The 16,308-nt window shown below is 43.8% G+C and overlaps 1 protein-coding gene across 1 annotated transcript; it reads right to left on the reverse strand.

Annotated features, from left to right (window-relative positions):
• Positions 1-10,010: 10,010 nt before the first annotated feature.
• LOC112219457 (serine/threonine-protein kinase TAO3) lies at positions 10,011-14,755 on the reverse strand. Its single transcript, XM_024380720.2, has 8 exons — positions 14,292-14,755; positions 12,939-13,175; positions 12,610-12,738; positions 12,290-12,493; positions 11,885-12,124; positions 11,460-11,672; positions 11,172-11,354; positions 10,011-11,087 (listed from the first exon to the last, which is right to left on the reverse strand). The coding sequence occupies exons 2-8, from the start codon at positions 13,122-13,124 to the stop codon at positions 10,926-10,928; spliced, it is 1,317 nt and encodes a 438-aa protein (XP_024236488.1). The 5' UTR covers positions 13,125-13,175; positions 14,292-14,755; the 3' UTR covers positions 10,011-10,925.
• Positions 14,756-16,308: the final 1,553 nt, after the last annotated feature.

Consider the following 16,308-nt stretch of genomic DNA (forward strand, 5'->3'; position numbering starts at 1 on the left):
TCAGGAAACTCCTGTTTGGTACATCTGTGTTTCAGAGAAGCCCACTTTCAGCATATGATGACGGTCCAACTATGATGTTGTTTATAACTAATAAACCTGCTACTCCATTTTTGATTGAACCAACCATGACCAAAACAATGATGAGTGATCAGTGATGACATGTGTGAAATTAATTACCAAGGTGGAGCCAAATCAAATCAAATGGTATTTGTCACATGCTTCGTAAACAACAAGTATAGACTAAAAGTGAAATACTTACTTACGGGCCATTCCCAACAATGCAGAATAAAATTAAATAAAATAATAATATAAAAATAGTAAAAACAGTAAAAAGAAAAATGAATAGAAAAATAATAACACAAGGAATAAATACTCAATGAGTAACGATAACTTAGCTATATACACAGGGTACCAGTACCGAGTCTATGTGCAGGTATACGAGGTAATTGAGGTAGATATGTACAGTTGAAGTCAGAAGTTTACATACACCTAAGCCAAATAAATGTAAACTCAGTTTTCAGTTTTCTCCGTTTTTTTAATACTAGTAAAAATTCCCTGTTTCAGCTCAGTTAGGATCACCACTTTATTTTAAGAATGTGAAATGTCAGAATAATAGTAGAGAGAATGATTTATTTCAGCTTTTATTTCTTTCATCACATTCCCAGTGGATCAGAAGTTTACATACACTCACTTAATATTTGGTAGCATTGCCTTTAAACTGTTTAACTTGGCTCAAACGTTTCGGGTAGCCTTCCACAAGCTTCGCACAATAACTTGGGTGAATGTTCAAATCAAATCAAATCAAATCAAATGTTATTTGTCACATACACATGGTTAGCAGATGTTAATGCGAGGGTAGCGAAATGCTTGTGCTTCTAGTTCCGACAATGCAGTAATAACCAACAAGTAATCTAGCTAACAATTCCAAAACTACTACCTTATAGACACAAGTGTAATGTGTACATAAAGATATATGAATGAGTGATGGTACAGAGCGGCATAGGCAAGATACAGTAGATGGTATTGAGTACAGTATATACATATGAGATGAGTATGTAAACAAAGTGGCATAGTTAAAGTGACTAGTGATACATGTATTACATAAAGATGCAGTAGATGATATAGAGTACAGTATATACGTATACATATGCGATGAATAATGTAGGGTACGTAAACATTATATTAGGTAGCATTGTTTAAAGTGGCTAGTTATATATTTTACATCATTTCCCATCAATTCCCATTATTAAAGTGGCTGGAGTTGAGTCAGTTTGTTGGCAGCAGCCACTCAATGTTAGTGGTGGCTGTTTAACAGTCTGATGGCCTTGAGATAGAAGCTGTTTTTCAGTCTCTCGGTCCCAGCTTTGATGCACCTGTACTGACCTCGCCTTCTGGATGATAGCGGGGTGAACAGGCAGTGGCTCGGGTGGTTGTTGTCCTTGATGATCTTTATGGCCTTCCTGTGACATCGGGTGGTGTAGGTGTCCTGGAGGGCAGGTAGTTTGCCCCCGGTGATGCGTTGGGCAGACCTCACTACCCTCTGGAGAGCCTTACGGTTGTGGGCGGAGCAGTTGCCGTACCAGGCAGTGATACAGCCCGACAGGATGCTCTCGAGTGTGCATCTGTAGAAGTTTGTGAGTGCTTTTGGTGACAAGCCAAATTTCTTCAGCCTCCTGAGGTTGAAGAGGCGATGCTGCGCCTTCTTCACGATGCTGTCTGTGTGTGTGGAAATTCAGTTTGTCTGTGATGTGTACGCCAAGGAACTTAAAACTTACTACCCTCTCCACTACGGTTCCATCGATGTGGATAGGGGGGTGTTCCCTCTGCTGTTTCCTGAAGTCCACAATCATCTCCTTAGTTTTGTTGACGTTGAGTGTGAGGTTATTTTCCTGACACCACACTCCGAGGGCCCTCACCTCCTCCCTGTAGGCCGTCTCGTCGTTGTTGGTAATCAAGCCTACCACTGTCGTGTCGTCCGCAAACTTGATGATTGAATTGGAGGCGTGCGTGGCCACGCAGTCATGGGTGAACAGGGAGTACAGGAGAGGGCTCAGAACGCACCCTTGTGGGGCCCCAGTGTTGAGGATCAGCGGGGTGGAGATGTTGTTGCCTACCCTCACCACCTGGGGGCGGCCCGTCAGGAAGTCCAGTACCCAGTTGCACAGGGCGGGGTCGAGACCCAGGGTCTCGAGCTTGATGACGAGCTTGGAGGGCACTATGGTGTTAAATGCTGAGCTGTAGTCGATGAACAGCATTCTCACATAGGTATTCCTCTTGTCCAGATGGGTTAGGGCAGTGTGCAGTTTGGTTGAGATTGCATCGTCTGTGGACCTATTTGGGCGGTAAGCAAATTGGAGTGGTTCTAGGGTGTCAGGTAGGGTGGAGGTGATATGGTCCTTGACTAGTCTCTCAAAGCACTTCATGATGACGGTAGTGAGTGCTACAGGGCGGTAGTCATTTAGCTCAGTTACCTTAGCTTTCTTGGGAACAGGAACAATGGTGGCCCTCTTGAAGCATGTGGGAACAACAGACTGGGATAGGGATTGATTGAATATGTCCGTAAACACACCAGCCAGCTGGTCTGCGCATGCTCTGAGGGCGCGGCTGGGGATGCTGTCTGGGCCTGCAGCCTTGCGAGGGTTGACACGTTTAAATGTTTTCCTCACGTCGGCTGCAGTGAAGGAGAGTCCGCATGTTTTGGTTGCGGGCCGTGTCAGTGGCACTGTATTGTCCTCAAAGCGGGCAAAAAAGTTATTTAGTCGGCCTGGGAGCAAGACATCCTGGTCCGTGACAGGGCTGGTTTTCTTTTTGTTTCTCTTGTGTCTGAGCCGTTGAATTGAGATTCTACTTTGTCTCTATACTGACGCTTAGCTTGTTTGATTGCCTTGCGGAGGGAATAGCTACACTGTTTGTATTCGGTCATGTTTCCGGTCACCTTGCCCTGATTAAAAGCAGTGGTTCGCGCTTTCAGTTTCACGCGATTGCTGCCATCAATCCACAGTTTCTGGTTTGGGAATGTTTTAGTCGTTGCTATGGGAACAACATCTTCAACGCACGTTCTAATGAACTCGCTCACCGAATCAGCGTATTCGTCAATGTTGTTGTTTGATGCAATACGAAACATATCCCAGTCCACGTGATGGAAGCAGTCTTGGAGTGTGGAATCAGATTGGTCGGACCAGCGTTGAACAGACCTCAGCGCGGGAGCTTCTTGTTTTAGTTTCTGTCTGTAGGTAGGGATCAACAAAATGGAGTCGTGGTCAGCTTTTCCGAAAGGAGAGCGGGGCAGGGCCTTATATGCGTCGCGGAAGTTAGAATAGCAATGATCCAAGGTTTTTCCAGCCCTGGTTGCGCAATCGATATGCTGATACAATTTAGGGAGTCTTGTTTTCAGATTAGCCTTGATAAAATTGACATTTGATTGTGAGGAATTCTAAATCAGGTGAACAGAAGGACACCACAACAACAAAAATTCCCTGTTTCAGCTCAGTTAGGATCACCACTTTATTTTAAGAATGTGAAATGTCAGAATAATAGTAGAGAGAATGATTTATTTCAGCTTTTATTTCTTTCATAACATTCCCAGTGGGTCAGAAGTTTACATACACTCACTTAGTATTTGGTAGCATTGCCTTTAAACTGTTTAACTTGGCTCAAACGTTTCGGGTAGCCTTCCACAACCTTCACACAATAAGTTGGGTGAATTTTGGCCCATTCCTCCTGACAGAGCTGGTGTAACTGAGTCAGGTTTGTAAGCCTCCTTGCTTGCACACGCTTTTTCAGTTCGGCCTACAAATTTTCTTTGAAATTGAGGCCAGGGCATTGTGATGGCCACTCCAATACCTTGACTTTGTTGTCCTTAAGCCATTTTGCCACAACTTTGGAAGTATGCTTGGCGTCATTGTCCATTTGGAATACCCATTTGCGACCAAGCTTTAACTTCCTGTCTGATGTCTTGAGATGTTGCTTCAATATATCCACATCATTTTCCACCTCATGATGCCATCTATTTTGTGAAGTGCACCAGTCCCTCCTGCAGCAAAGCACCCCCACAACATGATGCTACCACCCCCGTGCTTCACGGTTGGGATGGTGTTCTTCGGCTTGCAAGTGTCCCACTTTTCCCTCCAAACATAATGATGGTCATTATGGCCAAGCAGTTCTATTTTTGTTTCATCAGACCATAGGACATTTCTCCAAAAAGTTAGATCTTTGTCCCCATGTGCAATCGCAAACTGTAGTCTGGCTTTTTTTATGGCGGTTATGAGGCAGTGTCTTCTTCCTTGCTGTGCGGCCTTTCAGGTTATGTCGATATAGGACTAGTTTTACTGTGGATATAGGTACTTTTGTACCTGTTTCCTCCAGCATCTTCACAAGGTCCTTTGCTGTTGTTCTGTGATTGATTTGCACCTTTTGCACCAAGGTACGTTCATCTCTAGGAGACAGAACTTGTCTCCTTCCTGATCGGTATGACAGCTGCGTGGTGCCATGGTGTTTATACTTGCGTACAATTGTTTGTACAAATGAACGTGGTACCTTCAGGCATTTGGAAATTGCTCCCAAGGATGAACCAGACTTGTAGAGGTCTACAATTTTTTTCTGAGCTCTTCGCTGATTTCTTTTGATTTTCCCATGATGTCAAGCAAAGAGGCATTGAGTTTGAAGGTAGGCCTTGACATACATCCACAGGTACACCTCCAATTGACTCAAATTATGTCAATTAGCCTATCAGAAGCTTCTAAAGCCATGACATAATTTTCTGGAATTGTCCAAGCTGTTTAAAGGCACAGTCAACTTAGTGAATGTAAACGTCTGATCCACTGGAATTGTGATACAATGAATTAGAAGTGAAATAATCTGTCTGTTAACAATTGTTGGAAAAATCACTTGTGTCATATACAAAGTAGATGTCCTAACTGACTTGCCAAAAATATAGTTTGTTAACAAGAAATTTGTGGAGTGGTTGAAAAACGAGTTTTAATGACTCCAACCTACGTGTATGTAAACTTCCGACTTCAACTGTGCATATACAGTAGGTAGAGATAAAGTGACTAGGCAAAAGGATAGATAAACAGTAGCAGCAGCGTATGTGATGAGTGTGTAAGTGTGTGTGTGTTGGAGTGTCAGGGTAAGTATGTGTGAGTGTGTGGGTAGAGTCCAGTGTGTGTGCATGGAGTCAAAAAGAGTTAGTGCAAAAAGGGTCATTGCAGATAGTCCATGGAGCTATTTGGTTAACTATTTAGCAGTCTTATGGCTTGGGGGTAGAAGCTGTTCAGAGTCCTGCTGGTGCCAGACGTCGGTGCCGCTTGTTAGCAGAGAGAACAATCAATGACTTGGGTGGCTGGAGTCTTTGACAATTTTTAGGGCCTGCCTCTGACACCGCCTGGTATAGAGGTCCTGGATGGCAGAGAGCTCAGTCCCAGTGATGTACTGGGCAGTACGGACTGGCGACCCTCGTAGCGGACTGAAGGACGTCTCTGGAGGCTCCGGACCGGAGACCGTCTCTGGAGGCTCCGGACTGAAGGACGTCTCTGGAGGCTCCAGACTGGAGACCATCTCTGAAGGCTCCGGGCTGAAGGACGTCTCTGGAGGCTCCGGGCTGAAGGACATCTCGGAAGGCTCCAGGCTGAAGGATGTCTCTGGAGGCTCCGGGCTGAAGGACGTCTCTGGAGGCTCCGGGCTGAAGGACATCTCTGGAGGCTCCGGGCTGAAGGACGTCTCTGGAGGCTCCGGGCTGGACACCGTTTCTGGAGGCTTCGTGCCATGGATCATCACTGGAGACTTCTTGCCATGGATCATCAATGGAGGAAGGAGACATATGGGCAGTCTGGTACGTTGAGCTGCCACAGGGCTCACCAGGCTGGGGAGACATACAGGAGGCCCTGTCCTTCTGGGGACAGGCACAGGATACACTGGGCCGTGGAGGCGCACTGGAGGTCTTGAGCGTAGAGCCTGCACAACCCGTCCTGGCTGGATGGTTATTTTCTGCAGATGCGGGGCGCAGGCACAGGACGCACAGCTGGCGCAGGATATCCCGGGCTGTAGAGACGTACTGGCGGCCAGATGCGCTGAGCCGGCATCCTCCGACCTGGCTGGATGCCCACTCTAGTCCGGCCGATTCGGGGAGCTGGAAGGTAGCACACCGGGCTGTGCACGCACACTGGAGACACCGTGCGCTCCACCACATAACACGGTGCCTGACCAGTACGACGCTCGCCACGGTAAGCACGGGGAGTTGGCTCAGGTCTCCAACCTGACTCAGCCACACTTCCCATGTCCCCCCCCCAAAAAAAAAAATTGTGAGCTGCCTCTCGAGCTTCCTTGCTAGCCGAGTCCCTTTGTAGCGCTGCCGCTCTGCTCTTGCTGCCTCCAGTTCCTCCCGTGGACGGCGATACTCTCCAGCCTGCCTCCAGGGTCCCTTACCATCCAGGATCTCCTCCCAAGTCCATGAATCCTGGACACGCTGCTCCTCCTTACCACGCTGCTTGGTCCGTTGTTGGTGGGAAGTTCTGTCACGGCTGTTGAAGGAGGAGGACCAAGGTGCAGCTTGGTGAGCGTACTTATTCTTTATTTAAGATGACGCCGAGCAAAACAATAAACACTACAAACTGTGAAGCTAAAGGCTATGTGCCCTCAACAAAGTCAACTTCCCACACAGGTTGGAGAAAGGGCAGCCTAAGTATGGTTCTCAATCAGAGACAACGATAGACAGCTGTCCCTGATTGAGAACCCTACCCGGCCAAAACATGGAACTACACAACATAGAACATAGAATACCCACCCCAACCCACGCCCTGACCAAACCAAAATAGAGACATAAAAAGGATCTCTAAGGTCAGGGCATGACAGCAAGAGCTTTTCTGTCTTAAAGAGGCAGTGTTGTATTTTGAGACAGGCTTGAATAAGCTAAATTGACAATCGGCGGAGGGTAGCATAATTTGTTTAATTCTCTGTAATAATGGTATGGGAATAATAATGCATTTTATTTTGTGAAGTGGTTTCTTACATCAAACAACACAAAAACATTTTCAGTCACCTCCTTGTCTGAAGGACATGTGGTTAATGTCAAGCCCTGCATGTTTTTTTCAAAAGTCTCATGGAATGTAGGCCAACATTGAACACCACACATTGGCTGCTACTGGCTGAATGATAAAACAGCTATTTCCATGTTAAAGTGTTATGGGATGCATTTTCCCCATTGTTTTTGATGTTTGGCCACTTTGGTAGGCCTAAATTATGATCAAATAGCCACAGTAGCCTACTTGACCACTGTCTGAAACTGTAACGTCAAGCGGGTACAGCCTCAGTGTTCACAGTAAACGCAAGCTGGAAGTTGAACAGACTTTTCACATCGTTGAAATTTGCACTCAGCAGACCCAAAAATGTTGTAGTGCTGAATTTTTTTTCCGGAAACTTTGGCGGTATGAGAATTGGAGTGGGTCCAGAATGTCTGGGATAATGGTGTTGATGTGAGCCATGATGAGCCATGATGAGCCTTTCAAAGCATTTCACTGCTACGGGGCGATAATCATTTAGACAGGTTACCTTGGCGTTCTTCGGTACAGGGACTATGGTGGTCTGCTTGAAACATGTAGGTATTACAGACTGGGTCAAGGAGAGGTTAAAAATTTCAGTCAAGACACTTGCCAGCTGGTTAGAGCATTCTCTGAGTACGTGTCCTGGTAATCTGTCTGGCACCGTGGCCTTGTGAATGTTAACCACATGAGGTTGGTGCCACCTTAATTGTGGAGAACGGGCTCGTGGTAATTACTGGAGCGGAATCAGTGGAATGGTATCAAATACATCAAACACATGGTTTCCTGGTGTTTGATGCCATTCCAATTGCGCCGTTCCAGCCATTATCATGAGCCGTTCTCTCCTCACCAGCCTCCACCGATGTTAACCTGTTTTAAGGTCTTACATCACCTACGGCGAGTGAGATCACACAGTCGTCCGGAACAGCCAATACTGAAAAAAGTTATTTTTAACAGAAACATTTTGCCAACCTAAGACGTGATGTATAATTATGTATGTTGGTCCATTTCTGCTTGTCTCGGACTTTGATGTGTGGACTTACTCCCTTGACCTCCCTGTAGGTGTCATAATCACCTACACATCATTGCTTTACTCAATATGAATAACATGAATCCTGGTTAGGTTCCTGTCTAGTCATTGTGCTCTGTGATAATACATGCACCTTATATATAAAGAGTACACTCATTTCACTTTACATGATTATGACCCACATTTCCTCCTTTCAACTCAGAAGTGTTTCATGTCAGGGGGAACTCACTCGACCACATCCCTGTCAGCACAACTCAGGTGAGGGTAGACCACTCTTGCCACAACCCCTCTACCATATGAGAATGTCCTTACCCAACAGCCAGATCAAACAGATACACAGTCTGCATTGTAAGATGGTAGACCACAGGGCATCGAGGAAACAGGAAGCACTGCAGGGGTAACTTCCCTCACCACCGGTTCACACACACAGCACTGTGGGGAATATGGACTGTCACTTCTGGTGAATCTAATATGCTGTAACTATTTGTGTCTTTCTTACATAATTGTCAGGGTGTATACTTTACGTAAGGCATGTACGGTAATAATACAGGAAATAAGAAAATAATTGCACATTCATTCATGGGAGCACTGACATTGGATGCAGGATGTTGATGCAGACCTCTTGTTTCAAGAGAATCTCTTTTATTTCATCTCTGTACCACACAGGAAACGCTGTGTGGCTTAGTTTAGGGAAGTCCCCTTTCTTGATAACATAAGTGCACATAAACAAGTTTGGTTCATAACAGGTTTGAACCAGTCTCAAGTTAAACCAACCCAAAGAAAATAGCATATGGATCTACACCATTTGTCAAGAAAACGTACATTCTCCAACCTTCCAACCTCAAAATATGCCCCATTCCATGGAGTCATTTACACCATAATAATTCCCAATCTGAAGCCTACTGTATAACTTTGGCACTTGAAGTCATGCCACAAGTCATGAGTCTGGAGGTATCAATAATGCCATACTTGGTTTCTTACATTGAAAGTATTAGTTGTTTATTAATGTATTTTGAAGTTCATAGTTTTGTTGTATTTATGTGTCAGATATTTTAACATTCTTAATCTCACTTGCCCAGCCCACCAACTAGGAAGGGCGTGATTTCCATCACTTAAATTATATCAATGTGTGAGGAACAGGACTAGGGAGTGGGTTTGGAGGCAACTGTCAAAATATCAGTGTTGCATTAAAGATCTCAACTTAAACAATCTTTCAAAACTGTTAAACCTGGACATGTTGAAATAGTTGTAACATCCATAGACAGGCATTCAATCCGGTATTCTGTCTGTGTCAAAGGCTGATGGTGATATTAGAAATCAAGCACCAAACAATTTCCTTCCCAGTCACTGTAATGGACACATTTTGCAAACGTATGTGCAATAACAACAATGAACATTGCAAAACATTGTACATCTGGTTACTAAACAGCTACGACTTGAATGCAACCCAGAACAAAGCAACCACCCGCCTGGTTAACTATTACCAGACAGCTTCTTTTTTTTAATCGATGCATTTACAGTAATTCTGTGATACCATTTAACTGTGTTTTTTTTAATACAATCTGATAAAAGTCTTCAGTGATTCGAGTTTTCAGTATGTTTGACCTACCGCATTACCAAGGGAAAAAAAACATATTTCTAAGTATAATGTGAAGTTCCGTCATTAGTTGCATCGACCAATGCTTCTGTATCTCCTATTTATGTCCTCAAATACAAATATTTATATCAAAAGTTATACAGCACAATTCTCACCATTGTCCTTGACAAGACCTTTGATTGGTGAACGTTAAATGATTCCCAAATTTGGATGGAACAATCAATGGTATTGGCCGTGCTAAACAAACATGAAAGAACAACAACAACAAATCAAAACCGCTTCTTAGGCACAACTTAAATAAAGGCATTTGTGACATTTTCATATCAAATATGGCGCTTGTCAATAGGGATTAAAACAAAAAATGCAATGACCACTTTTATTTACAAACGGCTAAAATCTCTGGACAGAGTCATGCATCACTTCACAACCTGAATGTGTCTTTAAAGTGCATGCAATAATAACCAGTTTGACAGAGTTGAATCATTCTGATAAAATACACAGCTTGATCAAACTGATGCCAATAAATCCTAAATACTGAACAACAAAAAATAAAGTACCGGAGTTGTTTAAAAAGTGAAGGACCATATGCTTTAGCACAATATGGAATGAAGTAAAATCTCTCTTTAAAACTGTTTTACATATAAGATCTGACACTGTCCCAATACCTTCTTTTAGCTTACAGTTTTCACATAAAGTATTATTCACATTCTGTGAGAGAAAAAAATAAAGAAGAAGCAACTTAACACCACGGTGTAGTCCGCAGCTCACATTCCACAATTGCAATGCCCCTCCATGTGACATACGCATTAAGCATCATATGAACATGATGGGTTAATACCTAAACATATCAAAGTGCTAATTTTTACTAAAATTTCCTGAATTTCCTGAATTCATACCAAAAGGAGGATGGTGGCATGGAGGAAAGAGTCAGTTCTTTTTTTTGTTTTGTTATAAGTATTCTATTCTTGTAATCTCCAACGCAAGACTTTTGAGTTACACACACTTGGTTGAACTTGTGTTGTGAATTCATCTTGTTTAATTTTCCCCTTTTTCCAAAGTTTAACAAAAGTAGTTCCCATGGCAAATGACCGCTCTATGCTGTGATGTGGTATCTAAAAGACTCCAGAGAGGAAGAGAGAAAGAGGGTTATCCAGTGTTATCACTGCAGAGATGGCCATGGTGAAGTTGACCGTGAGAATGCAAGCACATGCCTACACCATACACCAGAAGGAAAGAGTCTAGTCCTCCACAACCACATCCATTTTCATCTGTCGTCCTCCTTGGGGAAGTCCAGCGATCCTAAGCTCCCAAACCCCAGCCTAGCGCTCTCTGCATCGAAAGCGTCCATCTCCCTCTCCTGCCGTTCAAAAAGCTGCTTGATCCTTTCAGTGCGTTCCTTCTGAAGTGAGGCCAGCTCCTCTTCAATCTGAAACCACAATAGTGATAATCAAATAAGGGACGTGGTCAGTTTAAAGAGGTGAGACTGTGTTACCACATAACCAAAACATACCTTCTGTTCCAGGTGGGCCCTGCGTAAGGAGACCTTCTGCTCCAGCATCTGCAGCTCCCTCTCATGTTGGGCTTCTGTCTGGGCCTTGGTCTTGCTCTGGTAGGCATCCAGGAGCTCCATCTCCTGCTGCAGCTGCTGCTTCAACGCCTGGCACTCCCTTTCCTGCTCCTCCTCCAGACGCATCTGGGGGACCACAGAGACAAGCGAAAGAGAGAGAGGGTTAAAAAAGACATGTAGCAGTAAGCATTGTGTGCCTGTTTGGAGGTTAAGGGTGAGTAGTGCCCTTACCGCTTGTGAGGCCATCATCTCGTTGATGCTCTGCTCGTACTGCTCGGCCAGCACAGCGAGCTTGTGTGTCTGCTCCTCCTTCAGTGACTTTAGGATGGCCTTGTGCTCGCTCTTAGGAGAGACCTCAAGTTGATGGTTCCTCAGGGCTTTGTACTGCTTATTCTGCACCTTACACGTGTCCTGGAACTGTTTCTTGATCTGCATCTCCAACATCTCCAAATAGAAAGAAAGAAACAATCGTAAGAAACATACAGTAAGAAACAATCATTTTGCCGGTTATTACTACCGGCTGAGCTTCAGTCTGATCAGGGGTGCGACTTTAATTCAAGGGTCTTTGCCTTGATGTGCAGACACACAATGATTTATCATTGGCTCTTACTAAACCAAATGTACAGTGCAACAGCTGTAGTATAGATTCTATGCACCTTGAGGTTCCGGGGCTGCTGCCGCTGCTCCAGGGCATGCTTCCTGTGCAGCTCTCTCTGCCGCCGGCCGTTGTACTCCTCCTGGTTCTCCAACTCGGTCTGGTGCTGCAGGAAGATCAGCTCAACACGGAGCCTCTGCAGTGTCTGCAGCTGCCTGCGCTCCAGCTCCTGAGTGGACTCGTCCTGTCGGATCATCAGGGCCTGCTCCATCTCCTTCTGGGTCTTCTTCTTATTCAGCTCCTGGGGTGGGACATATTCCTCATCTCCTCATTTCATTTTGAATATACAGTACTTCAGATTTCTACAATGCAAATTAGGCCATTTAACAAAAGAGGTTGGGTTGACAATTCTAGAGGCAATTCTATCAGCATCATTGGCAAGCTAAATATCAGAGAGGAACTGTACCTCTCTCATTTGCTCCTGTTCGAACTCGTGCCTCTTGACCAGTGTCCTGCGTTTCAGAGCACGGCAGCTCCTGTCATAGACCAGCCTCTGCTGGTCCAGAAGGTGGGCCTCATCCTCAGCCTGTGAGCGCTGCACCGTCTCCTTGTGCCTGGAAAGACGCTCCTGCTTCTCCTCCTTGGGCGTACTGGGCTCCTCATTCATCTCCTGCAACATCCAGATAAGAACCAGGGCGTAATGGGTATTGCATGGAATCCATGGAAAAATCAAACAGTGTTATCACAGACCAAGGGGAAAAAATTGTAAATGATTTATGCATTTACCTCTTTGATCTTGTCTTTACAGAGCCTGTACTCTTTTTTCTGGTTGTCTACGAAGGTGGTCAGCTCCTTCTTTTGCTGGGCAATGATCTGTTGCTGGATCCTCTTCTCCTCTGCTGTAGCTGCCTTTATCTGTATGGGAACATTCGAAATGTCCAAGCTTTATTTCGTTGATTTCCTCCCTTCGATGTGCTTTTTAAAAGTCTTACATTATGCTGATAGGACAAAATGCTACAGATGCAATCTAATCAAGGGGCTGGAACATCTTCAGTTCACATTTTCATTCACAGCAACCAAGACCTACTGTCCTACCATGCAACAACATTATTCACCTCTTTGTCTGTGTGAACGGTGTGCCGTTTAGCCAGTCTCTCCAGTTCAATGTAAGTGTTGTTGGCGTGGGTCTCTACTTCCTTCTGCAACCGGAGCCTATGCTCGTCCATCTCCGCCTTCAGCCTGTTCTCCAGGGCGATCAGCTGCTTCTGGTGCTGCCGCCGCATGCGCTTATACCCAGACATCTGCTCCCGCAGCTCAGAGTCCTGCTCATGCTCCTGGATCTACCTGGTGACCTGGACACAGGGTTCAGGGGGTCAGAGGGCACAGAGAGAACAGTCAGGTGTGAAAAGCAAGAGGGCCTGAGATACCTACTGTACAATTAAAATGTGCTGAACTATGTCGTTAAATATGGACTTACAAAGGGAGAAACACGAGTACCCTAGTCGCACTGAGTAATAGACTGTAAAATACAGTAGAACAATATCCTTCGTGAATCTGACACATAACTTGACATATTTTATTATCTTTGCAAGAATACCTTCAGTGAAATAGAGAAGAGAGACCTCACAAAGACTATATACTGTACACCTAAGGGTAACTGCAGTATTCATTTGGTTCTATGTAGTTGCGCGTACTCTAGATCCCTGTCTCTGAATATCACCCTTGATGTAGTATAACTACAGTAAATTCATTCCAGAATTTACTAAATATATTCTGATTAGCCTTTTAGTCCAACGTGTAAAGTCCAATCAATTATAACTAAAGATGGCCTCTATGGCCACCTGTCACAAATTCTTTCATTACTTTCACACATACAAACATGCACACATACACACACACACAAACACGCGCAGTTGTTAATTGGTGTACATTCTTGAGGATCATTAGGTACAGTATCTGTGGATAGTATTAGCCAGGGCAGGAAATAATGCACACTGCTCCTCTTCACTAAATGATCATGGCTGCTCAGCTCAGATGTCATGCTAGTAGCATAGCACATGCATCATCAATTATAAGAGCTACATACATGAACATAAGAAGGGTGTCTTGAATGTCAATGTGGTGTTCTTCATGCTAATACATCTGTCACGTCCATAGTGTATGTAGCCACAAATGGAGGGCTCAATAGGTATGAGCCTGTTTTGCAGGCCTACTATTCTGGGATGAAAATGCTAAAGGTACTTCCACACATAGCTTGTAAATCAATAACAAAAACACATCACGATAAACAGATACAGAAAGAGATTTGATATCAATCCAAACAATTACACACACATGAAAGCAGAGGGGGGAACCTGAGGATGGAAAAAAATGACACTTATTAACGGGATCCGGTTGCCATGGCTACAGATGTGCTGCTGAGAGGATGGAGAGAGAGACCCTCCCAGCGGGAGAGGGAGCCTGCCTACCAAAGATGCTGATTTGATGGTGGCAAAGCGTTCACAGATCTTGCAGTCGAGAGCCCGGCTCTTGTGAGAAGAAGTAGGCCGCAGCTCTGGCCTGGCGTCCCTGTGCACAGCCTCATCCCTCACGCAAGCATGGTCCTGCAGGGGGGGAGGAAAAGGAGGAGAGAGAGGGGGTGGGCGCTTCCCAGGCCCTCCGTGCTCGCTGCTGCTGCTGCTATCGCTGCCGTGTCTCCCAGCATCCAGCACACATCCTGCTTTAAATGCATCCTTCCCCTGCGTGGTCTCTCGCTACTGCCTGCAGCTCCTCGCTAGAAATGAACAGGGCATCGCAGAGCGATTGCAGGCACCGTCAGAAAGGCAGCAGCTGAAGGCAGTCCTTGTCTCTGGCGTCTCCACTTCCTGAGGAGGAGGAACCAAATGGATCCGGTGGGAAGGGTGAATTATGCCATGCCTATCACAGACAATCAAGACAAGAAGAAGAGGAGGAAAATGTCAAAGATAGATGGTTGCACTCCTTCTCTCCTACCTCCAAATAAAATAAAATGATTAGGAGCAGTGTTCATTTTCCTGTATTCCCACGAGGACATTACGAAAATATGCAAATCAAACACTGATCCATCCAAGGCATTGTTCTCCTATGACAATACTAATCAGCTAGATAATTTGTGTATATTCCAATTAATTGTTTCTGGTGTCTTCCATTAATCTCTCACACATTACAACGTTTCAAATATTGGATGGATGCTATACAATGATACCAATCCTGAACATTACATTCATTATCTGGTGTGGCCTCCTTAAATTAATCAATTTGCTCAAATCTTGTTGATTCTAGATACAGATTTGTAAAAATGTCTGAATAAACAACAAGGACATTATAAAAGAGTCATAGAATAGTAGTATTGTAAAAACGATTCAAAATGAATACTAGTTCAGAAGACTGGCTAATAGGTAAACTACTGTAAAGATTACTTGATTACCCTTTACTATAATTTTCATGAATAAGCTTATACATGTTTTATAAATGATTACCATTATGTGCCATAATTGCTTATGAATTGGGATTCTTATAATGTTTCTAAATTATTATGCATGTTTACAAATAATGACATTTTAGATACACAATATATAAATATGTATAATATGTATGAATGCTTATTCATTAAACGATTATACAGTGTTACCAATTACTCTACATACTGCAATTTCATATTGTGTTTCTCACTGACTCAGTTCGTCTTATAAATGGCCAATTAAATTACTACCGGGAGCATGTAAAGGCCCCAAGTAACAACGCTTGTCTCAACAAACCACTGGATGGGTCAAAAATGTAGGATAACAGTTTCTAAAAGGGGGTTTCAGTGACCCACAATCATTGCACTGATCAAAGAGAATACATTTCAAGTCAACATCCTCAGCCAACTGCAGTAGAGCTAAGAACCAAGCAAACAGTCCTCTAATTCTCTATCTAAATGGGTAACCTATTACTATGTCAGAATAAGGTATGCTCCTGAAAAAGCCCATGATAGGAACTGCAAGGAGAACAGTAGCACCTAGCTATCTTAAGGTGAATGCACTAGTTAAATGTAAGTCACTCTGGAAGAGAGCGTCTGCTAAATGATTGAAATGTAAAATGTCATCCTTACCTCAAACACTATTTATTTTTATTGTCATGTTCATGTTTGTGTTCCCTTACCAGATCTTTAGATCTTCTTTAAGTCAGTCCTTTCCTCTTCCATGCCAATAACTTGTTACCTGACATCAGGCTTGAGCTTATTCAACCATCTCTGAAGAAGCTGCCACACTGCTGGTATTACTTTCTATGACCTATATGTTTAACAGAGTCCAATACTTTAATATTGTGAAACATTCTGTATATAACATTTGCATGAATAGGCTGAGAAAGCTTAGTCAAAAATGTCGTTTTTCTTAATTTTTACTATTTTCTACATTGTGGAATAGTAGTGAAGACATCAAAACTATGAAATAACACATATGGAATCATGTAGTAACAAAAAAA

The sequence above is a fragment of the Oncorhynchus tshawytscha genome, linkage group LG20 (genome assembly GCF_018296145.1).
Source record: "Oncorhynchus tshawytscha isolate Ot180627B linkage group LG20, Otsh_v2.0, whole genome shotgun sequence".
Classification (NCBI taxonomy): domain Eukaryota; kingdom Metazoa; phylum Chordata; class Actinopteri; order Salmoniformes; family Salmonidae; genus Oncorhynchus; species Oncorhynchus tshawytscha.

What these genes read in the sequence shown, in the direction of transcription:
- LOC112219457 (XM_024380720.2), bottom strand. Translation starts at nt 13,124, where the DNA reads ATGTCTGGGTATAAGCGCATGCGGCGGCAGCACCAGAAGCAGCTGATC. An exon ending in CCGTTCACACAGACAAAGAG is followed by an intron (nt 12,739 to 12,938) that starts GTGAATAATGTT and finishes GTTCCCATACAG; the next exon opens with ATAAAGGCAGCTACAGCAGA. An exon ending in AGATGATGGCCTCACAAGCG is followed by an intron (nt 11,355 to 11,459) that starts GTAAGGGCACTA and finishes GTGGTCCCCCAG; the next exon opens with ATGCGTCTGGAGGAGGAGCA.